At 34.7% G+C, this 24,464-nt stretch overlaps 1 protein-coding gene across 1 annotated transcript in view; it reads right to left on the minus strand.

The window, feature by feature from the left end:
* LOC150106785 (uncharacterized) overlaps positions 1–24,464 on the minus strand; it is a 602,332-nt gene that overhangs the window by 530,768 nt on the left and 47,100 nt on the right. The window contains exon 3 of the mRNA XM_090393483.1: positions 13,714–13,830. Within this exon, the coding sequence (XP_090249609.1) occupies positions 13,714–13,830 (117 nt within the window). The remainder of the gene's footprint in view (positions 1–13,713; positions 13,831–24,464) is intronic.

Consider the following 24,464-nt stretch of genomic DNA (forward strand, 5'->3'; position numbering starts at 1 on the left):
GTACTGTATCAATCCACCTATATCTTGGTCTTCCTCTGGGTCGTTTTCCTGCCAACCTGGCAGAGAACACTTGTTTTGCTAATCTTTCCTCACCCATTCTGTTTAAGTGATACCACCTGAGATTTGCTCTGCTAACGCAGTCCTGGATGCTGACAATGTCAAGTTCTTTCCTAATATCCTCATTTTTAATATGATATTGCCATTGATGCCATCTGTTTACATCTATAATCTTTCTCAGGACTCTCATATCTGCAGTCTCTAGTCTTTGGTCAAGTGTTTTACTTCTGACCCAGCTCTCAAATCCATAAGTTAAAATTGGTTTCAACACTGTCTTGTATACAGCTAATTTAGTGTTCCGACTAATTTCTCTCTTATCCCATATGAATTTATTCAACTGACTTCCAACCATACCAGTTTTGTTGATTCTGTTGTCTATTTCCATATTTAATTTACCATCTTCACTAAAAATCATGCCTAAGTAGCTGAAATGTTTTACTTGTTCCACAGGTTCTTGTTCACAACGCAGTTGACATTTCAACGATTCTGCCTATTTTCATTGTCTTTGCTTTTTACTGCTGACCTTCATACCATATCTATTACAACAGTTATTCAATTTAGTCAGGGAATCTTGCAGACTTGTAGCGGATTTATTTAGAAATATAACATCATCTGCATAATGCAAAGAGCTGATATTAACATCTCCAATTCTGATATCATGTTTAATACTACTTTCCTTCATAATGTGATCCATATAGATAATGAATAACAGAGGGGATAATATATATCCTTGTCTCACACCAGATTTAACATTAAACTATCTTCCTGTACTTCCTTCAATTCTAACTGCTGACTTGCAACTCAAATATAGACTAAGTATTGCTTGATATAATGCCCCATTGACACCATATAACTGTAGCGTACTGAATAGCTTCTCTCTTGGCACCTTGTCATTGCTTTTCCAAGATTGACAAAACTTAAATACAGATCTCTGTTACATTCCCATGATTTCTCAACTATTTGTCGCAAAGTAAAGATCTGATCCTGACAGCCTCTATTTGGCCTGAATCCAGCTTGTCTACCAAGCTTTTCTTCCACAATTCTTCTCAAACGTTTCTCAAGTATACTTGCATTCCAGATGATTGGACGAATTCTAATCATCTGGATTTCGTCCCTCTGTCCAGGCCTTCTGAACTATGCAATGCTTTTATACCACCATACTTCAGCATTTCTGGTCGAATATCATCTACTCTTGCTGCCTTTCTACATTTCAAGCCTTTGATGGTTTTTCTACTTCAAATATGGATATGTATTCCTGACTGTATGCCTGTTGAGTGTTTTTATACCACTGTGCTATCCCTGCTTGTTTCATTTAGCAATTTTTTGAAGTAATTACTCCATACTTAAAGGATATCTTTTTCTTCCGTTTTCTATTTTCATTATTGTCCGTTTTCATGTCACCTTTATCATCTCTAACTCCTTTTACACAACAACCTCCAGAATATTTTGCCACCTTCATAATATTTATTTTCTATGTTCTTGCCAAAGTCCTCCAATGATTTTTGTTTAGCTAGTTTTGCACAGTGTTTAGCTTTCTTACATTTGTCTCTGCATTCTCTAAGAGCACAAGCTGACTTATTTGCCAGGAATTTTTGATATGCTTTCTTCTTCCTTCACTGCCTCTTTAACTTCCTGTATCCACCATGGAGTTCGGATTTTTTCTATCCTTGCAAACAATCTCACCACATGCCTCTCTGGCTTATTCAATCAGGGTTTTCTTCAAGGCTTGCCACTAAATCTCCAAGGTTTGGGTTCCTGTTCTGAAACTTTTTCATTTTTTCTTCAATAATCTTTGTGTATTTTAGTCTTCAGTTCACATCCGATAGCTGCTCAACTTTTATTCACTTTAAAACTTTCTTACATGTTATTCTTTTCAATATGAAATTCAGTTTTATCCTGCTCAAGACTAAATAGTATTCACTTCCAATTTCAAATCCTCTGTACACTCTGGTGTCTCCAAGGAGAAAACATTACTATCAACAATAACATAGTCAATGAGACTTTTCTTATTCTTTGCCTCTTCTCTCCATGTGAATTTGAGCACATTTTTATGTTGGAACATGGTGTTAGTAATAACCAGTCCATGTCCTGAGCAGAAATCCAACAGATATTTGTCATTATTATTAGCTTTGCTCTTTTCTCCAAATTTTCCCAAAATATTTTTGTATGTCTGACAATCATTTCCTACTCTGCTATTTAGATCCCCAACAAGGACGAACTTTTCCTTTTTCATTGTCAGTTGCTTTCTCTAAAGTCTCAAAAAATTCCTCCACTTCTATCTTAGTAGAACCTTCTGTGGGACCATAGGCAAAAATAAGTCTCATTGTCCAGTTCCCCATTCTCATATTTGCCCACATCACTCTACTTGAGACTGCCTGCTATTCAAGAAGATTAGCCTCATATTTAGTGTTGAATACTATGGCTACTCCTTCTTTTCCTTGATTGTCATTGCCTGAATATAAACTTTGTATTTATTGCTCAGAAATGTCTCACCAGTTTATGTCTTTCCTGCATTCCAGAGCCATCAATTATAATACTAGGTATGTAATCTTTTAATCCTGAAGTGCATAACTATACATTTTGCAACATTAAATTGACAACCACTGTCCAATGCCCACACAGCTAATTTATTTAAATCATCCTGCAGGATATCTACAACGCCTTTACCAACTATTGCCCATGCCAGTTTTGCATCGTCAGCAAACAACTAAATATCACTACTTAATTCTTCTCCTATGTCATTAATATACACATTAAAGAGAAGTGGCCCTAGTAGAGCCCTAAAGCACTCCAATAGACACCTTCATTCACTTTAATTCCACACCACCTCATGCCACTCTCTATTTTCACCATGCCATGAGACTCATCCATTTTCATTTGCTGCAACTTTTTTAATAGTTTTCCATGCAGTACTGTCAAATGCCTTTGCAAAGTCTAGCTGTATCATGAGGTAACCATTTTCTTTATCCAATTCCACCATCATTTTAAAAATGTAAATAAATTACTGTATTTTCCGTTGGAATTGGATAAAGAAAATGATTACCTCATGATACAGCTATCCTGTATCATGAGGTAACCATTCCACATAAAATTGTATTTTTTCCAGAAAAAACAATTTTCTGGAAAAAACCTAAACTTTAAAGTATGATTTTTAAAAAAAATGGATAAAATAATAGGTAATTTTTAATAGTAAATTGACCTTTCAGAAACCTGCAAAACCCATGTCACTGTCATCTGACTCTTCTCTATCATCATTAATTTCTTATAATATAAAAATAATTTTGTCTTCATATTCTTTTGGCATTTTTTGATTGATTTTTGTTTTTGTACGCATACAAAGTCCACTGAAACGGTAACACCATGACGCACCACCTTTAAAATCTTCAATGTTACGCTCACAGACTACTTTGACTGCATGTGTACGAATCATTTTTGTTGAAATGGCAATGCCATTTTGCCGATTTTCTTATACCCATTTAACTACAAAACCATTCAAATGCAGTCTAACAGGCAAACACAAGTCCTTTCATCCGACAAATTCACTCCATACATGTATAAACTTCACACCATTCCTTCTGCACAATCTTCTCATTGACCCATTAGCAATCATCGTCATTCTTCTCAATTCTATCCTATCATACCAAGGCAGCAGACTCACCATCTTTACTTTCTTCATCTTCACTTCTTTCAACAACTCTTTTATATCCTCCCTCACTGTATATTTCTCACCTTTCAAATGGTTTGTTCCATGCCAAGACAATCAACTCTTTCACTCTCCCTTATTCAGACTAAAGCTTCCCTAACATCCTTGATTTTCACACCTGGGAAATAAGCTTTCGTCAATGTCTCATTAAGTACATCTCATCATCGAATCTTCATGCAATATTTTCTCTTTACTCCCAGCTCCCATTTAACTTCTTTCATTCTTCCTCCTGCTGTACCACATGCCAATTGTTTCCAGTCACTTGACATTTTGTCAAAAGTAAAATTTCTAACCAAACTCTCAGATGAATAAGTTAAATTTGGTTTGAAGAATGTTTTATATATTACTCTTATTCCATATAATTTCAAATATCTCCTTTACATATTTTTATTTCCATATTTAAGATATTCAACAAGGATTTATATAATTGTGTTCATCCTTTACTCTAGAATAAGCAAACAAAAGTTAGAATGTGAGGTTTTTTCATGACCAGGGCTACTTGTATATAGAAATGGGTACTTGAATGTATAAAAAACTTAACAAAAAATTGCATTAGTATCTCATAATGCATAGCATATACGTCCTTTGCTATGTTAGTATATGCTATGACGTATATGCATAGCATATACTGACCTCTACTTGGGTGATAAAAATAATAAAAATAAAAAGTGAAGTAGTGTTCATCATAAGGAGTCTGAATATCTAATTAAAAAGCACTGCTATGGCAATTGAATGTGGTAGTTAACTGAGCAGAAATCACATTGCATTAGCAATGTGATTTCTGCTCCGTTAACAGCCTATGATTAATGAAGATCATGGGTAGTTACCTGACAGTAGATAATGAGGATACATTGTGCTTGTTCACAGAAAGAATTTATTGTCATGATTAACTCTATGAAATCTAACAGGCTCAGTAGTTTAGTCAATAATGAAAAGAAACATACCTGTTCAGACAAGATTAGAGTTTGAACAAATGACCTGTGCTATATCTTAATTTTTTTGTTTTTCTAGTAGCGATTAATTTTTACTAATTATATATTGGGTTTTATCCTTTATCCAAGTGTTAGCAAACAAAGTTTGCACCTGAAGTGCTTTCAGGACTGGGGCAACTCGTGGTAAAGGTGGTATAAGTTCTCATCACTTGCCTTAGTATCTCCGATAATGCAAAGCACATCTCCTTGTGGACATGTATAATACTATGTATTAAGAGAAGGAGCCACTACCCAGGACCGATTTGACCTTTATTGAGATCTCATCAGTAGGCGTCAGACCCAGAGGTGGTGATACTAAGGTAGAAGTAATGGAGAAGTCATATTTACTATACAAGTTACCAAAGGGTGTCACACCCTATTATTAAAATTCTCTGGATTAGAGATAAGTTTATTGAAGTTTTTTCACTTAGCTATGCTACTAATTATATATTGGGTTTTATCCTTTATCCAAGTGTCAGCAAACAAAGTTTGTGCCTGAAGTACTTTTGGGACTGGGACAACTTGTGGTGAAGATGTGTGCAGATCTGAAGATAAAGATATTTTATATGTCTGGCATAATTACTTTGAAAGGAAATGAAACGAGCAGTAACAGAATGGTGGTAGTAAACACTCTGCAGGAATGTAATATAATATAGAATGGTGATATAGTATGTAGTGAAGTGCATGCATGATAGAGATAAGATAGTGTGGGTGAGATTTAAGTTAGTAAGTTAGAATAAGGTAAAGATCAGATAAGTTATCATGTGCTTGGTCAAATGACCATCATATTTTCTGAAGCATGAAAGAAGGTTACTGACACGATGAAAAATGAAAAGTTGGTCCTTGTTGGAGATCTAAACAGCAAAGTAGGAAATGATTATCAGAGTAGAAATGTTCTTGGAAAATTAGGAGAAAAGACCAAACCTAGTGATAAAAGTAGATGTCTACTCGATTTTTGTTCACGATGTGGACTATTTATTACAAATACCATGCTTGAACATAACAATGTACACAAATTCACATGGAGAGAAGATGCAAGAAATAAGAAAAGTCTCATGGACTATGTTATTGTTAATGGTGATGTTTCTCACTGACGCAGAACACAAGAGTATACAAGGGATTTGAAATTGGAAGGCGATCAATATTTAGTGTTGAGCAGAATAAAACTGAAGTTTTATTATAAAGAAGAGTGTGCAAAAAAGTTTTAAAATTAAACAAAGTTGAGCAGCTTTCAGAGGTGAACTGTAAACTCAAATACACAAATGTTATTTAAAAAAAAAAACTAAACCATTGAGATTCAATAGCAAATCCTAAATTAAACATGGACTAATTCAGCTAGAGAGGCATGCAGTGAGGTTGGCTGTCTGCAAAGGATAAAAAAAGTCATAACTCCATGGTGACCTCAGGAAGTTAAAGAGGCAGTGAAGGAAAAGAAGAAAGCATACTGAAAGTTCCTTACAAGTAAGTAAGCTTGTGCTCTTGGGGAATACAGAGAAAAATGTAAGAAAGTCAAGCATTCTGTAATACTAGCTAAACAAAGGTCATGGGAAGAATTTGGTAAGAACACAAAATAAATATCAGAAAGGTGATAAAATATTCTGGAGGGTACTGAAAAAGCTTAGAAATGGAGGAAAGAGTACTGTGAAAGGAATCAGAGATCTTCAAAGGTTACATGAAAACTGAAGATAAAGATATTTTATATGCCTGGCATAATTACTTTGAAAGGAAATGAAACAAGCAGTGACAGAATGGTGGTAATAAACACTCTGCAGAAATGTAATTAGGAACATATATCAATATTTGAAGTAGAAAAACCATTAAGAACCGGAAATGTGGTAAGGCAACTGGAGGATGATATCTGACCAGAAATGCTCAAATATAGAGGTATAAAATTTTACAGTGGCTACACTGCATAACTGTAGCAGGAATGATCGGAAGGTAGAATTCCACATGATTAGACTAGAGCTCTCATAGTGCCCATCAGTAAAAAGAGAAATAAAACTGAATGTGAGAATTATAGAGGAATTTCCCAACTAAGCATTTCTGGTAAGATTTATGCAAGTATACAGCTGGGAAAATTTGCAGATGGGAAGCTTGGAGAAGAACAAGCTGGATTCAGGCCAGATAATGGTTGTCAAGATCAGATTTTCATTTTAAGACAAATAGTTGAAAAATCATAGGATTATAACAAGAATCTGTATTTAAGTTTTGTAGAGCTGGAAAAGGCATATGACAAGGTACCAAGAGAAATGTTGTTCAAAATGTTATTGTTACATGGTGTAAATGGGGCATTATATTAAGCAATACTTAGTCTTTATTTGAGTTGTACGTCAGCAGTTAGAATCAAGGGAGGTACAAAAAGATGGTTTGATGTTAAATCATGGAAAAGGGAGCACCTTATTTTCACTTTTATTCATTATCTGTGCTTAAGGGTCAAAGCTGTATAACTGAGAGGAGACCTCCACATAGCCTTTAAAGGAATGCAGAGAATCGACCAGGGCTTCTGACCTAATGTCCAATCCTCACCTTCTCGTGGTGCACCCTGTTGGGTATCTACTTGGATACTGAACGGACAAGGATGGGCTGGCAATTTGGGATTTAGCCGACCAAATTGTATTCTTATTGGTTAAACCAAAATAAAAAATGATGGTACAACATGACAAAATTTCCTGTCGGCTGGGGCGTTGCCCAATTAAACAAGGCCCCCATTGTTTTCGCCAGGGAACCAGGGCGAACAGCGAAAAGTCAGCTACTGGAACAAATCTGAAAACACACCCCAAATCAACATCACCAGAGATAAAGATCGGCACTATCAACATAAGAAGCCTGATTGGCAAAGAAATGGAGCTAGCTGAGGAATTAGATAAGTACCAGATCGACATAATAGGGGTGACTGAAACAAAAAAGACCAAAACTGGTGAGATCTTTCTGAGCAATAAATACAAAATATTATATTCAGGCAATGACAATCAAGGAAAAGAAGGAGTAGCCATAGTATTCAACACAAAATACGAGGCAAATCTTCTTGAATGGCAGTCAGTCTCAAGTAGAGTAATGTGGGCAAATATGAGAATGGGGAACTGGAATGAGACTTATTTGTGCCTATGGTCCCACAGAAGGGTCTACTAAGGTAGAAGTGGAGGAATTTTTTGAGGCTTAAGAAAAAGCAACTGACACAATGAAAAATTGGTCCTTGTTGGGGATCTAAATAGCAGAGTAGGAAATGATTGTGAGACATACAAAAATATTTTGGGAAAATTTGGAGAAAAGAGCAAAGCTGCTAATAATGGCAAATATCTGTTGGATTTCTGCTCAGGACATGGACTGGTTATTACTAACACCATGTTCCAACATAAAAATGTGCACAAATTCACATGGAGAGAAGAGGCTAAGAATAAGAAAAGTCTCATTGACTATGTTATTGTTGATAGTGATGTTTTCTCCCTGGTGCAGGACACCAGAGTGTACAGAGGATTTGAAATTGGAAGTGATCACTATTTAGTCTTGAGCAGGATAAAATTGAATTTCATATTGAAAAGAATAACATGTAAGAAAGTTTTAAAGTGAATAAAAGTTGAGCAGCTCTCAGATGTGAACTGTAGACTAAAATACACAAAGATTATTGAAGAAAAAATGAAAGAGTTTGAGAACAGGAATCAAACCGTGGAGATTCAGTGGCAAACTCTGAAGAAAACATTGATTGATTCTGCCAGAGAAGCATGTGGTGAGGTTGTCTGTAAGGATAAAAAAATCAGAATTCCCTGGTGGATACAGGAAGTTAAAGAGGCAGTGAAGGAAAAGAAGAAAGCATACCAAAAGTTCCTCTCAAATAAGTCAGCTTGTGCTCTTAGAGAATATAGAGACAAATGAAAGAATGCTAAACACTGTGTAAAATTAGCTAAACAAAAGTCATGGGAGGACTTTGGCAAGAATATAGAAAATAAATATCAAGAAGGTGGCAAAATATTCTGGAGGTTGTTCAAGAAGCTTAAGAATGGAGGAAAGAGTACTATAAAAGGAATTAGAGATGATAAAGGAGACATGAAAACGGGAGAAAAAGATATCCTTGAAGTATGGAGTAATTACTTTGAAAAACTGCTAAATGAAACAAGCAGTGATGACAGCACAGTGGTAAAAAACACTGACCAGGCATGCAGTCAGGAATACATATCCATACTTGAAGTAGAAAAAGCCATCAAAGGCTTGAAATGTGGAAAGGCAGCAGGAGTAGATGATATTCGACCAGAAATGCTGAAGTATGGTGGTATAAGAGTCTTACAGTGGCTGCACTGCATAGTTCAGAAAGCCTGGACAGAGGGACGAATTCCCGATGATTGGAGTAGAGCTCTCATAGTACCCATATATAAAAAGGGAAATAAAACTTCATGTGAGAATTACAGAGGTATTTCCCTACTGAGTGTTCCTGGCAAGATCTATGCAAGTATACTTGAGAAACGGTTGAGAAGAATTGTGAAAGAAAAGCTTGGTGAAGAACAAGCTGGATTCAGGCCAAATAGAGGCTGTCAGGATCAGATCTTCACTTTACGACAAATAGTCGAGAAAACATGGGAATATAACAAAGATCTGTATTTAAGTTTTGTCGATTTGGAAAAGGCATATGACAAGGTGCCAAGAGAGAAGCTATTCAATACACTGCAGTTATATGGTGTCAACGGGGCATTATATCAAGCAATACTTAGTCTTTATTTGAGTTGTAAGTCAGCAGTTAGAATTGAAGGAAGTACAGGAAGATGGTTTAATGTTAAATCTGGTGTGAGACAAGGATGTACATTATCCCCTCTGTTATTCATTATCTATATGGATCACATTATGAAGGAAAGTGGTATTAAACATGATGTCAAAATTGGAGATGTTAATGTCAGCTCTTTGCTTTATGCAGACCATGTTATACTTCTAAATAAATCTGCTACAAGTCTGCAAGATTCTCTGACTAAATTGAATAGCTGTTGTAATAGATATTGTATGAAGGTCAGCAATAAAAAGACAAAGACAATGAAAATAGGCAGAATCATTGAAAATGTCAACTGTGTTGTGAATGGAGAACCTGTGGAACAAGTAAAACATTTCAGCTATTTAGGCACGATTTTTAGTGAAGATGGTAAATTAAATATAGAAATAGTCAACAGAATCAGCAAAGCTGGTATGGTAGGAAGTCAATTGAATAAATTCATATGGAATAAGAGAGAAATTAGTCGGAACACTAAATTAGCTGTATACAAGACAGTGTTCAAACCAGTTTTAACTTATGGATCTGAGAGCTGGGTCAGAAGTAAAACACTTGACCAAAGACTAGAGACCACAGATATGAGAGTCCTGAGAAAGATTATAGGCGTGAACAGATGGCATCAATGGCAGTATCATATTAAAAACGAGGATATTAGGAAAGAACTTGACATTGTCAGCATCCAGGAATGCGTTAGCAGAGCTAATCTCAGGTGGTAAGGTCACTTAAACAGAATGGGCGAGGAAAGATTAGAAAAACAAGTGTTCTCTACCAGGTTGGCAGCAAAACGACCCAGAGGAAGACCAAGATATAGGTGGATTGATACAGTACAAAGTGCTTTAGACGATAGAAATATAAGATCTGATAATGTTGGAGTGTTGACAAGTAACAGACTGATTTGGAGGAAAATTGTAGATAGGAAATTAATAATGATGTAATTTCTTTTCATGTAGTACTATCATATCCTGTACACCCCTTGAGGGTACATGGCAGGAATTTGATGATGATGATGATTCATTATCTGTGTGGATCGCATTGTGAAGTAGTATTATATCTGATATTAAAATTGGTGATGTTAATCTTAGCTCATTACTTTATGCAGATGATGTTATTCTACTGAATAAATTCAGTACAAGTCTTCAAGTTTTCCATACTAAATTGAATAAATTTGGTATGAAAATGAGCAATAAAAAGACAATGAAAATAGGCAGAAATATTGAAAACATCAACTTTATTTTCCTGAATGGCGAACTTGTTCTATAGGTTTCAGATATTTCAGATATTTAGGCACAATTTTTAGTGAAGATGGCAAATTAAATGGAAATAGACAAGAGAATGAGTAAAGTAGGTATGGTAGGAAGTCAACTGAATAAATTTACATAGAATAAGAAAGAAATTAGTCAAAACTAAATCAGCTGTATACAAGACAGTGTTCAAACAAATTTGAACTTATGGATCTGAGAGCTGGGTAAGAAATAAAACACTTGACCAAAGACTAGAGACGGTAGACATGAGAGTCCTGAGAAAGATTAGGGACATAAACAGATGGCATCAATGGCAATATCATATTAAAAATGAGGTTATTAATAAAGAACTTGACATTGTTAACATCCAGGAATGTGTTAGCAGAGCTAATCTCATTGGAAGAGGAAAAATAGCAAAACAAGTGTTTTTTGCAAGGCTGAGAGGAAAAAGACCCACAGGAAGACTACAATGTAGGTGGACTGATACATTATGAAGAACTTCCTGTGACTTTCATTGATATCCTTTCACACATAGCTGTCTTCTAATTTTCCTTGTATTCTCTAAGGACACATGCTAACTTACATGCCAGGACTATTGATACAACTTCCCCTTTTCCATGACACTTCTAATTCCTTACATTCACTATGATATTCAGATTTTTTTTTTATCCTTCTTATAGACAACCTAATATCAACTACAGTCACCATCTTGGTGGATGAAAAACTGAATTCAGTGCTTGCTGGTAGTCCCAATTTATCCTTAGTATTGTTCAAGCTAAGTCAAAAATGCAAATTCAGATATGAGCAAAAAGCATAAAACTGTGTAAAATGTGTAAAAATCAATGTGATGATATTTTCAGGTTTCACAGTAACTGGGGCAAACCTCATAATTTACTTGAGTTATAAGGAGCAGGGAAAAAAAAAAAAAAAAAAAAAAAAAAAAAAAAAAAAAAGAGATGTAAGTTATAAGAGAAAGAATGGTTATGGGAAGATAACTTTACTCAGTGCTGAAGGTAGGAAAGTGACAGAATCAGCAGAAACAGTTCAGTTACTAAGTGATCACTTTGCAAGGGTATATCATCCAGGCAGTGAGTTTGCAGTTATTGAGGTGATAGAGATTGATAATGAGCATTGAGGTAGATGAAATGGAGGTACTCAGTATATTAAACTCATGGAAAAGCTTATGTGTTGAGAGTACATGTTAAGTTATTTTCATGGCACTGATTAAAATGTCAATGTCAATACAGCAGTTTGCCTGGACAGTATGTCTGCTAGTGTGCTATGAGAATGTGCAGGTGAACTGGTAGCACCACCTCTGACAAAGTCGTTAAATCTAAATCTCAGCTCTGGCAAGGTTCCAAAGTGGAAAGAGGGCAAGATAGTTTCATTACATAAAGCTGGCTCCAAGACAGAAGTAGCAAATTACAAACCAAGTATCTCTGGAGTGGTGATTAAAGTATTGGAAAAGTTGGTTAAAAGTAAAATTCAGGAATGGGTAGATAGGAATATGATACTTTATAATGGCCAAGATGGCTTTGTAAAAGATAGTTTATTCATATTTTATAATAAGGTAACAGCAGAATTGGATAAAGGAAATGGCTACATGATACTGCTGGACTTTGCAAAGGCATTTGACAGAATACGATATGGAAAAACTATTACACAAGTTAGAGCAAATGGGAATGGATATGAGGCTGGACATGAATTTGGGGAAGAGGGGGGGGGGGCTAAGAGAGACATCAGAGGATAGTGAGTGGAGTCAAGGCAAACGAGGGTGACTAGTGGAGTGCCAAAGTGCAATGTATTAGGACCGTTACTCTTTAATTTGTATATTAATGATATATAGCAGAAGAAGATTTGATTGGGGGGGGGGGGATTTCAGCTGTTTGATGATGATGCAAAACTAGAGAAGGCAATAGTTGAGAAAGGTGATGTAGATATCTTACAAGATGATTTAAATAAATTGGCAGTTTGGGCAAAAGAGAGTGGTTATCAATTCAATGTTGTAAAATGTAAGGTAATGCACTTTGAAATTAAAAGATTACACACTTCGTATCATATTGATGATGCTAGTTTACAGGAAATTGATGAGGCTAGAGAGATCTGGGGGGTGATGGTGGATAGAGATTTGAAATACAGAGGCATTGTTGCAAGAGTTGGTGAAATAGTTCAGAGAATTACTTGGATGCTGAAGATCACACTGACAAGTAAAGATAAAGAGGTTATTAATTCTCTTTATAAGGCTACAATTCAGCCACATTGACTACTGTGCTCAGATTGGTCACCTCAATTTCTTGGGGACCATGAGTTGTGGAGAGGATTCAGAGTCGAGTGACCAAGCTGGTGACGGATCTGTGGAATGTTCCCTATGAGGATAGATTGAGGGTGGGTTGATTGCAGAGTTTAGCTGACAGTCACAGGAGAGGTAATGTGATAATAATTTATAAGTTACTAAAGGGATACTATAAGATTGACACAGAAGAAATTTTTCAATACACGAGGAGTAGGGGAGGTGGAAAACAAGGAGTCACATGTGAAAGTTGTCTAAGATCGTGATTAGTAAGGTGTGTGGACTAGGTTATTTTTTTGGAGAGTGGTGAATGAATGGAATGGGTTGCCAAGTTGGTAGTGAGTGCCCCAACAGTGAACAAGTTTAAGGAGAAGTATGATAGGTATTGTGTTAATGAGTAGAGTGGGTCTCCCGTGATGAGTATTTTGACTCCATGGAGTGCCCATATAAATAATAATCATAACATCTAACAGTAAATGAGAAAATAAACTTGTTAAATGGAAGACATTTTTAAACGGTGATGTAAACAAACTTAAAAATGGAAAACTAATCAGAACTACTTGCATATGTTTTCAGATATGGAGAATTAAGTTTTAACTATAGCTGTTATTTTATTTATGTTGATGTCATTTTGGGCAGATAATTAGCAAAAAGAAAGAAGTCTGTAACTTAATATTACAAAAATGATATAAGAAGTCACTTACTTTGTATATCTTTAAATCACAATAATTGACAAAATTCAGTTTTTTGGTAACAAGATGCTCGATTGGCCTTAATTTCTGTTTACATAAACCAAGTTTATCCACCAAAGGAATAAAATTCTAAATTAAAAAGTAATTATTATTAGAGAATACATTAAACAGTCAACATTGCTTTAAAAGTATATATTATTACTTGATTATAGTAACCAATGATTATGGAAAATCCAAAAAAATTTATGAAACAATAACAAAACTCCTTTCAAATTCATTCATATAAAATAACTTATCTTGTACCCTGATTTGAAAATTGAGCCATAAATGGAAGGCATTCTAATAATAAATAATTATGGAATATAAATATAATAAATATAAATAATTATTACATTGATAAGAACAGTATGTACGAAATTTTTAAAAATATTAAAGCTGAGCAACTTTTAAAGATCAATTGTATACTCGCCTATACAAAATTACCAAAGAAAATTTGAAGCAGTTTGAAAACAAGAACCAAACCTTGGAATCTGAGTGGCAAACTCTGAAGAAGACATTGATTGATTCAGCTAGAGAGGTATCTGGTGACGTCATCTGTTAAGATGAAAAAATAAGAAGCCCATGGTGGACACAAGAAGTTAAAGGAACAGTTCTGGAAAAGAAGAAAGTATACCAAAAGTTCCTAGCAAATAAATTCGCAGATAACCTAAAATAATACATAGAAAAATGTAAGAGAGATAAGTTATGTGTGAAAGTGGCTAAAAAAAGGCATGGGGAGACTTTTGTAAGAATATAGAAGGTAAATATCAGGAAGGAAGAAAATGTTCTGTAGATCACTGAAAAAGCTCAGAAATGGAAAAAAAGAGTACTGTAAAGGTGACATGAACACTGAAGATAAGGATATACTAGATGTGTGAAGCAATTACTTTGAAAGACTGTTAAACGAAACAAGCAGTGACAGAACCATACTAGAATATTGTCAAGAGGAATGCAAAGATGAGTACATATCAATACTCAAGGTAGAAAAAGCTATAAAAAACTTGAAATGTGGAAAAGTAGCCTGGAGTAGATGATATTTGACCAGAAATAATTAAGTATGAAGATATAAAAGTTTTGCAGTGGCCACACTGCATAATTCAGAGAGCATGGTCAGAAGGTCAAATTCCAGATGATTGAAGTAGAGCTCTAATAGTTCCCATCTACGAACAGGCGGGGGGGGCTAGAGCAGAACATGAGAATTACAGAAGAATTTCTCTGCTAAGTGTTCCAGGTAAGATTTATTCAAGTATAATTGAAAAGAGGTTGACAAAGATTGTGGAAGAAACTTGAAGAACAAGAAGCTGGGTTCAGGCCAAATAGAGATTGTCAGGATCAGATTTGCACTTTATGATAAACAGTTGAGAAATCATGGGAATATGACAAGGATCTGTACTTAAGTTTTGTAGATCTGGAAAAGGCATATGATGAGGTGACCAGAGAAAAGCTTTTCAAAACAGTAAAAATATATCGGGTAAATAAAACATAATACATAGTCTATATTTAAGTTGTCAGTCAGCAGTTAAATTAAAGGAAATATAGGAAGATGGTTTCATGTAAAATCAGGAGTAAGACAATAATGTGCATCTATGTCTTATCCCTGATGTAAAATCAGGGGTAAGACATGGATGCACATTATAAAAGAAAGTGGCATTAAGCCTGATATTGGAATTGGAGATGTCAAATGTAGCTCTTTGCTTTATGCAGATGATGTTATACTCCTGAACACATCTAGTGCAAGTCTCCAGGATTCTCTAACTAAAATGAATAATAGCTGTAACAAATTTAACATGAAAAATAAGCAATAAAAAGACCAAAACTATGAAAATAGGCTGTAGATATAGAAAACTTCAGCTGCATTCTGAATGGAGATCGTATAGAACAAGTAAAATATTTCAGCTATTTAGGCACAGTTTTTAGTGAAGATAGTAGGTTAAATCTGGAAATAGACAAGCAAAGCTGGTATGATGGCAAGCCAGCTGAATAAATTTATATGGAATTAGCCAAAACACTAAACTAGTAGTATACAAGACAGTGTTTAAACCAGTTTTAAGTTATGTATCTGAGAGATGAGTTAGAAATAAAGCAATCATTCAAAGCCTAGAGATCACAGATATAAGGGTTCTGAGAAAAATTAGGGGAGTTCAACATCTAGGTGAACTGATTCAGTCAGAAGTATCTTAAAAGCACGAAATATTTGGTATGACAATTTTGTAGTGAGGTATCAACAATTTTGGAGGAAAATTGTTGATAGAAGATTAATAATAATGCAAACTTAATCATATAGTGCTGTCATCGTAACCTGAACACCCCTTGGAAATACATATCAGGAAATTGAAATGATGATGATATTTGCCTTATATATATATTTATTAGGCTAATTTCCAGCCAGTGGCCCTGGTTAGCTGAGTAGTTAGAGTACCTGTTCTCCAACCAACAGACTGTGGGTTTGAATCCCATCAGGGACATGGATGTTTGTGATTGTCTTCAGGTGGAAGATGAATTTCATCACTCGGGGTGAGACCACTGCTCCACTTATTGGAGACATGGAAGTGACTTGAAAAGTTCCATGTTTGGTCTCTAGAACAGAGCATCGAGACTATGTCAAAAATAAATTTAAAAATATACAAATATATATATATAAAACTGATATAAAAAAAAAAAAAAAATTCTTATCCCACCCACAGTATGTAATGTACACTAGTGGCTAAAATTGTAGAAACTTTTTGGAAAAAGTGTATTTTTGAGGTTTGATGACTCATAACACAACTTTTTTTTGGTGTAATACCATAAAATTATATATCAATGGAAAGATAATTTAATCAAGAATGTAATGCAACAAAGTTTGTTCAATTATCTGTATTCTATGAAAAGTTATAGCCAAATAATCAGAAAAAAGAAGCACAACTTGCTTAGGTTGATATGAAGTAGCTTTCCTTCATTTGAATATAGCCAATGAGCATGTGTGTTTAGAGAGCCAATCAGGTGTCATCTTGTTTTGGCAATGAGCTAATAAGGTCACAGTAGGATTCAGCTATTGATGTCATGTATTGGAGCTGAGAAGAGGACATTTGTCAGTGTGTTATGTGATTGCTATCAAGTTGGTTGGGTTTTTTTTTGTGTTCTTTCATTGAGTGAGCTTGTAAAACGTAATAAAATTAAAGAAAAGGCGCAAAGAGTTGACTGGTCACCCAGAAAGCGATGTAAAATAGTACTATTAAGTGAACAAGGCTACAGTCATGAAGAAATTAGAAGAAAAATTGGTGGAAACTTAACCAAAGGTAGCATTTCTAAATTTTTGAAGAGGTATAAGGAGACTCAGTCACTACAAAACCAGACTGGTAAAGGCAGGAAAAGGTGCACAACAGCAAGTGATGATAGAAGAATTGAGAGACTGTGCCTACATGACAGAAGAAAATCATCTGGATGTATGCAAGATGAAATGGTGCAATATAATGTGAAGTTGAGTGCAAGGACTGTTCAGCGCAGACAGAAGGAATTTGGTCTAAATGCTAGAATTCTATGAAAAAAGCCATTTTTATCTCTCAAACAAAGGTTGAAAAGATTAAACTGGGCTAAAACCCATGTTAACTGGACAGCGGAACAATGGGACAGTCTTATTTGGAGAGATGAGACCAAAATCTCCTTGTTTGGTAGCGATGGCATAAGGAGAAGATTAGCATCCTGATTGCATTAAACCTACCGTGAAACGCCCACTTAGTGTTATGATCTGGGATTGTATGACATCGAAAGGTGTGGGCAGAATTTGTGTGATTAATGGGAATATAAATGCCCAAAAATACATAAATGAAATACTTGAGCCCAAACTGAAGCCTTCCGCACGTGATCTTTTCCAAGATAATGAAGCATTTATATTTCAACAGGATTCAGCTCCATGTCATGCTGCTGCTGTGTGCAAAAAATGGTTTCAAAATAATCATCTTCCACTGCTGGAATGGCCTGGGAATAACCCCAACCTTAACCCATTCGAAAATCTATGGAGCCGAATAAAGAAACTTGTTAGTCAGAAGCAATGCACCAATAAAACCCAATTAATAGAAGCAATAATTCAATCTTGGTTTCACATTATAACAGTTGCAGAACTAAAAAACTTGGTTCACTCCATGAGAAGGCATTGTAAGGCCGTAATTAACGCTAAAGGTTACCCAACTAAGTATTAATGCACATTGTAAGAATTTTTGTATATCTCATTTTTTCCTACGTGTTTAATTTTTTTTTTTATAACTACTGTTCTAATATAAAATCCTTCATAAAAGTTATTGCATTACATTTTTGATTAAATTATCTTTCCATTGATATATAATTTTATGGTATTACTCAAAAAAAAAGTGGTGTTATGAGCCATCAAACCCCAGAAATACACTTTTTCCAAAAGGTTTCTACAATTTTGACCACTAGTGTACTATACAGGTTTGTATATAACAGGCGTGGGCAAGTTCTTCAGTAATAAGAACTGCATATAATACATTTTTGAATGTTCAAGAGCCACAAAAAATATTATTTTCAAATTGTATTTATAAATAATAAAAAATACAACAAGTAGATCTACTCACCAAAGAAGAAAATGTTTAATTTCTACTCATTGAAGGCTTTGATTGATTCTTCATTTGTTCAGTTAATAGTATAAAATCTGGCTGGTAGGATGTCAAAGCTGTTCTAAGAAGCTCAGTGAGGTGGCTGTTAGTGAGGATAGCACGATGTTTTGACTTGACAAATTTCATTATAGAGAAGAGAGATTCACAGCAGTAAGTTGCTCCAAAAACAGAGAGTAGTTGGAAGCCAGTTTTCTGAAGATTGGGATACTTTGCTTCTGGGATTTGTTTCCAAAAGTCAGTTACAGATGAGCTTTTATTTACTAGCTACAAACCCACATCTTCCTGCAGCTCAATAAGCTCTGTCTCTATTGAAGCAACATCCACGGTAAAAGATGCAACAACGAACATCCATTGTTGATGACATCACAAAAGGATTCACAAGAAATTCAAAACATGGCTTTAACTTTTTTAGTTTCTCAAACCTATTCTCAAAATCATTATAAAGTGTTTCTAAGTTTCCTTCGTATTGTTTTAGTTAAAATTGTCCTCCCATTGTTGGCTAAACACTCATTTGCTCAGTCATTTTATAACTTTCACTAAAATCAATCTTAATTATTTATTAATCAGAAAAGTACTTATCTACACTAAAATTTACTAGTTATGTTCTGCTGCCACCACAAGCACGTAACTTGTGTGTACTGCATGAAGGGTGATGACGCAGAGTCCAGGCAACAGAGGCAGTGGGTAATGCAGCGATCACAGTAGTCACTTTTGGAACTAATTTTGGCTGGAGCGACACAGGCCATAAAATGTCGAAACATTTTTTACCAACCAAATACGATAATAAAATCCACATTAGCAAACCTTTTGGCCGATATCATTTAAAAGCTAAAAATGTAAAGTTTCAAAATATATGTTTTTTACTTATTTTTAAAGCATTTACAAAGTAAAATATTCTAATATTGGTACATACTGTTGGATCCTACTTCTTCTCAATCTATACTTTGGATCCGACATGATTACTATTACGATGTTCTTAACTAATTGATAAGTTGTAAGTTGATTTCTAATTCAAATATAAAGAAAATTCATATTTAAAGACTGCACTGCACCACTTTATATCTGAATTAGTTCAAGAATTGAAGATAAACCAACTCTCAACTACCCTTCCTTTATATGTTGTTATTATATATACTGGCCGAGTATATTTAACTTACTTAATTTACCCGCTTTAGTTCGAATATTTTATGAACGGTGCAGTAAAAGAGATTCAGGCAAAATACAACCTTGATTAACAAAAACAAACATTTAATTTTAGAATCACAAATTTTACACTTAAGTTCAAATCAGTAATTAAGATATCACAAACATTTCAGCTTCTCTGATAAGTTCAATCATACAGACTCAGACAAAGGTAAATCTGTTATCTCTATAATACAGTCTTCTCAAAGTTCCTTAAGTTCCAAAATACAATAAAAATTGCAGGAATACCTCTTCACAAACAAACATCTTTAATTTTACACTTCAGCTAATTCTCTGCAATAGTTACTGTTAGTATAGGGAAATTCTAGGATGAAACTCACACCACTTCTCTGTATAGGAATATTAATGGTTGGAATAATCTTACCGATAATCTTTTTTCTTCATCAACTTACACACAAACACTTTTTATAACTGTAAACATTTTAAACAGTATACAGCACTCATTAAAATAAATCTTCTAAGCAATAACTGAATTAATCATCGGTCACAATACACATAAACAAACGTTCTTGCATGAAAGTAGAAACACTACTGATCACTCATGAATTAAGATAACAGAATAATTCCTTAACTTGAGGTTTTATATGCACAGTTGTTCATTCCTCCGGCATTCAATTAATTTTTTAGGCACTATAATTCTAAACACAGCTAACGGTAAACTTCAACTGTACAGCCTCTACTATTCGCTAGTAACTTCGTGCTTTGCTTCAAGGTTCCGTATGTCCTTGAAAGGTTGGCGCTGAAATTAAATCTCAACTCAAGTATCGCTAGTCTATTTAATAGTCTCTCAGCTGTTTTCCGTAGCTATAATTGTTATTCTACAACTTATTAGCTAACTGCTTCTCAAGTAGTAGACTTAAATTAGCTGCTTGAGTGACTTGCCGACTCTCTAATATCGCACTCTGATTCCCCGAATGCTGAATACTCCGATTCCAACTGAATGCCAATTCTCTCTCACCTTCTCTTTTACCTTTCTCACCATATTTTCAGCGTTCCTCGCTTATATATCCGTTCTTCCCATCTAAATTGTTCTCGTGATCTCTTTAACTAAAACTCTTTTCAATAAACTTTCAACATTCTCCTCACACACTGTTCCAAACTCGTGCTCGCTCACTTACATACGTCTCCATGACAACAAAACAAAACATAATAAAATTGAGCTATTGCATAACGTTAGACTTCTACAAATAAGAATAAATAGAGAATATTTACATTTCAATTAATGCGCAGTTAAATTATCACATACAAGTTCTTATAATATTAATATAGTAATAAATAAAATAGCTTAATAATATTTAATACAATCTTTTCATTATTAATACATATATCTTTGATTAATTAATTAAATATTAGATAAAATTAAAGGTAGTTATATGAATATTAAATTGTAAAATAAGTTGTTTACATTAAATAATATTTACAAGTCTAGCCTTTGTGATGGAAGATCATGTTGGATTCTGAAGCAAATAATAATTACTCAAATCTCTACACACACACACACACACACACACACACACACACACACACACACACACACACACACTAGCCAAATGATGGGCTTAAAATAATGTTTATTGGGAAAGCAATCAGCAGCATTCATCTTGTGCCAGAAGTGGATTATTTATTTAGTGAATTTTTGGTTAGTTAGTTTCATATGATGATACAATGGCCGCGAATCCCTTTTACGGGAAGGTACGGCACCATCTCAATCCCCCCAAATTTTATCTGGGCTCGGGACCAGCATAGCTGACAAATCAGCCCCTTACGGCTGGGTCAGTATTCCTGATTGTAATCCATGTGAGTTCACAGGGCCGGTTTGCCTGCTTGCAGGATGAAACCCCCCACATAGACTGGCGGAAAAAACCCTGCTGTATATGTCCAAGACCAGCTAACTTGGCTATGGCTGAGGAAGATCCTTAAGCTCCTCGTGTCGTCGATGGGAATCGAACCCAGGACATTCCTCCTCCAGGCATATGGTTTGGTAATCAACATAGAGACCCAAGGTGAGGGATAATAAATGGCTCATGTTTTTCATTAATTCTTGCATTTGTAGCATAGCATTTCTTTTTTGATGTGAAACATCTTTATGCACAGAGGAGTAAACTTGGAAGAAGAGTATCACTAAACACCTTACAGAAGTAAATATGTCAACTACAGTGATAGGGCATACATTACAAGTCACAGAGATGGACTTCTTTCAGATAACTGAGAATTCCAGAAAACCATGTGACACCATACTAAGCAGATGACAGAACATGGTGCACTTAAGAAAACAGAAAATCTCAAGAAACATAATATGCAACATAAAACACAATTAAAGAAAACAACAGTATTATAAGAAACATCCAAGAAAAATAAATACATGTTATATAATACAACGCAAAAGAGGGAAACATACAAATATCTTAACAAAATTAAGTGCAAAAATACAAATCTTTTTGTTTGCAATTAATAGTCCGCAAACAACAGACCATAAGGAGAGTGAACTTACTCTGTAGCAGTGGCGCACCCAGGGATGGGACCAGGGGACCCTGCCCCCCACACACACACAAAAAAAGAAAAAGTTAAAAAACACTAGAAATTTTTCCAAAATACTTTTCCTAATTAAAATTCATTTTTTATTTATGTTGTGTCATGTCTTCTATTTCTATACTACTCATGAATTAGGGGTCGCATAAGGTGAGAGAACCCTATAGCAGTGTCTCTCAATCTATGGTCCGCGACGATGGGACAGGTGGTCCACAGGCTTAAATTAACCAAATAAATCTATATATTTTAATTATCCAAACAAAACAAATTAAAACTGAATAAGTAAAAATTATTAAAATAAAATGAATACTTAAAAAAAAAAAAATAGTGGCAGAACGTTTGTAGAATGAACATTCTGCCACTATTTTAATTTGTAGTGGCAGAATGACGAGTAATAAAAGAGGGGTGAAGTAAAAAACAATATGGTTTTATTGCTTCCACCTTCCCTTGCTGTTTTGTCAGATTTGAAGTGAACATGTGTTGTCCACATGACCACATTTCAAACAACTGCTTGTTGTTTATTGATTTTTATTGTTGAAGGTTTTCCTCCTTCAACCAAGGCTCAATATATCTTTAGAAGTGCTAAGTAATACTTAGACAAAATGTGTTGTGAGTTAACTCCAGTATTTATATATTTTTCGGAAATTGCGTGAAAAGCAAGCTGACAATTGAGTTGAAATGCTAACTCTCTTTAACCGAATTCCAATAATATGTGAAACTGCCATAACACCATTCATTATATATCTCAGTTTTAACATGTTTACGAATTTTCGGTTGAATTTTATTGCTGCACAGCGAACTCACTCAATCTAATTAATAACAATAGTTTTTAGTTAGATACTGTGTTTGTCGGTGCAACATATGGTTTTGCTTGAGTCTATATGTATACAGCATAGTTTCTGTATGAGGGGACATGTGATTTATTAATTAGTGTCATTTTTATCTCAGTTGTCTCTAATTGCACTATTTGTTGAGAAATATATTACACAGACTGCTTATACCTTATTCACTGACATAATAAAAGTACTTATTTTTCTTGCCTCTGCAATATAGTGGCTATTGGGGAGGGCGTTTTGTTTACCTCGGAGCAAATTACCATCCCCTGCTCTGAACGTGTTTCAGCTTTATTTCATTTGCGAGATATATGAAAACTTTTTAATTTCTTTTTTCGAAAAGTAAAATCAGGGGTATGAGTTATATGTGAGTAAGTACGGTATTTCATTATGGATAAGTATACATTGGTACCTTCTTTAAACGGAAAAATAGCTCGGATGACAGCAATAATACAAAACGAGTTTGTAATGACAGTTTGTGTGTAGTTACAGACTCGTGACAGTTTGTGTGTAGTTACAGACCTCTTTCTGAAGAGAAAGAGGTCTGTAACGAATCCACAGAAACACAGAATTCCCATCAGTGCAATGTGATAATATTAATACGCTTAACGAATTTGAAAGATTTGCTGACTTGCTGGACATTCAACCAATGGATCTCATTCAAAGGTAAATACAATTGATTATTTTGTAGGAACATTTTTCTGTTTTGTGACTTTTCTCCCTTTACGATAATTATGCCTACATTATTGTGTTATTATTCAACAATTGTTTACAGTTTTGAATGTGTATACAAAGTCAATATCAACAGTAGCCTGATTATGAACTCATGATGAAAGGGACGGGGAGGTTTGGAGCTTCCCCGGATAGCATTCAAAAGGTAAATACAATTTGTTATTTTGTATGGGGCCCTGAAACTTATTAGTTTAGAATTTAACCACTGGGAAAAGGTTTGTGTCCACCTCAAAACTCTGAAACAGAATTTGGAAACATTTTCCGAATAACTTTTTTATAAGAAATTTCTGTGATTTCACGATCCATTTCAGGCTTGCAGTCACGCGAATGAACTTTCATTATCTAAAAAAGAGCAGTTAATTGAGCTTTCAAATGACAGTGGGCTTAAAATGCAATTCCGTGATCGTGGTTTGGCTCGATTCTGGATCTCGCCTTCAGTGAGAAGTGAATTTCCCGAATTATTTGAAGAAGTCGAAAATCGTCATGCAGTTTTCTACAACCCATCTTTGTGAGAAACGATTTTCATCACTCTTTCAAATAAAAACAAAATACAGAATTCGTCTTAATGTGTGTGTCGATCTTCGACTGAAGTCTCTGCAAGGTCGACAAGCTCATCCATCTCATTAAAAGTAAATAGTAACATAATTATATCATTTTATTTATTTGTTTAATAAAAATTAAAACTTTGTTTTAATTTTTATCCACAAAATTTAATTGTTTATCTATATATCTCGCCTGGTTGGCCGACTCTCCATCCAAAAGGCTGTGAGTTCGAATCCTGCGGTGGCATGGATGTTTGTGATTGTCTATGAAA

This window comes from Typopeltis vanoorti, chromosome 5 (genome assembly GCF_054136105.1).
Source record: "Typopeltis vanoorti isolate ZY-2024b chromosome 5, IOZ_Tvanoo_1.0, whole genome shotgun sequence".
NCBI classification, from domain to species: Eukaryota; Metazoa; Arthropoda; class Arachnida; order Uropygi; family Thelyphonidae; genus Typopeltis; species Typopeltis vanoorti.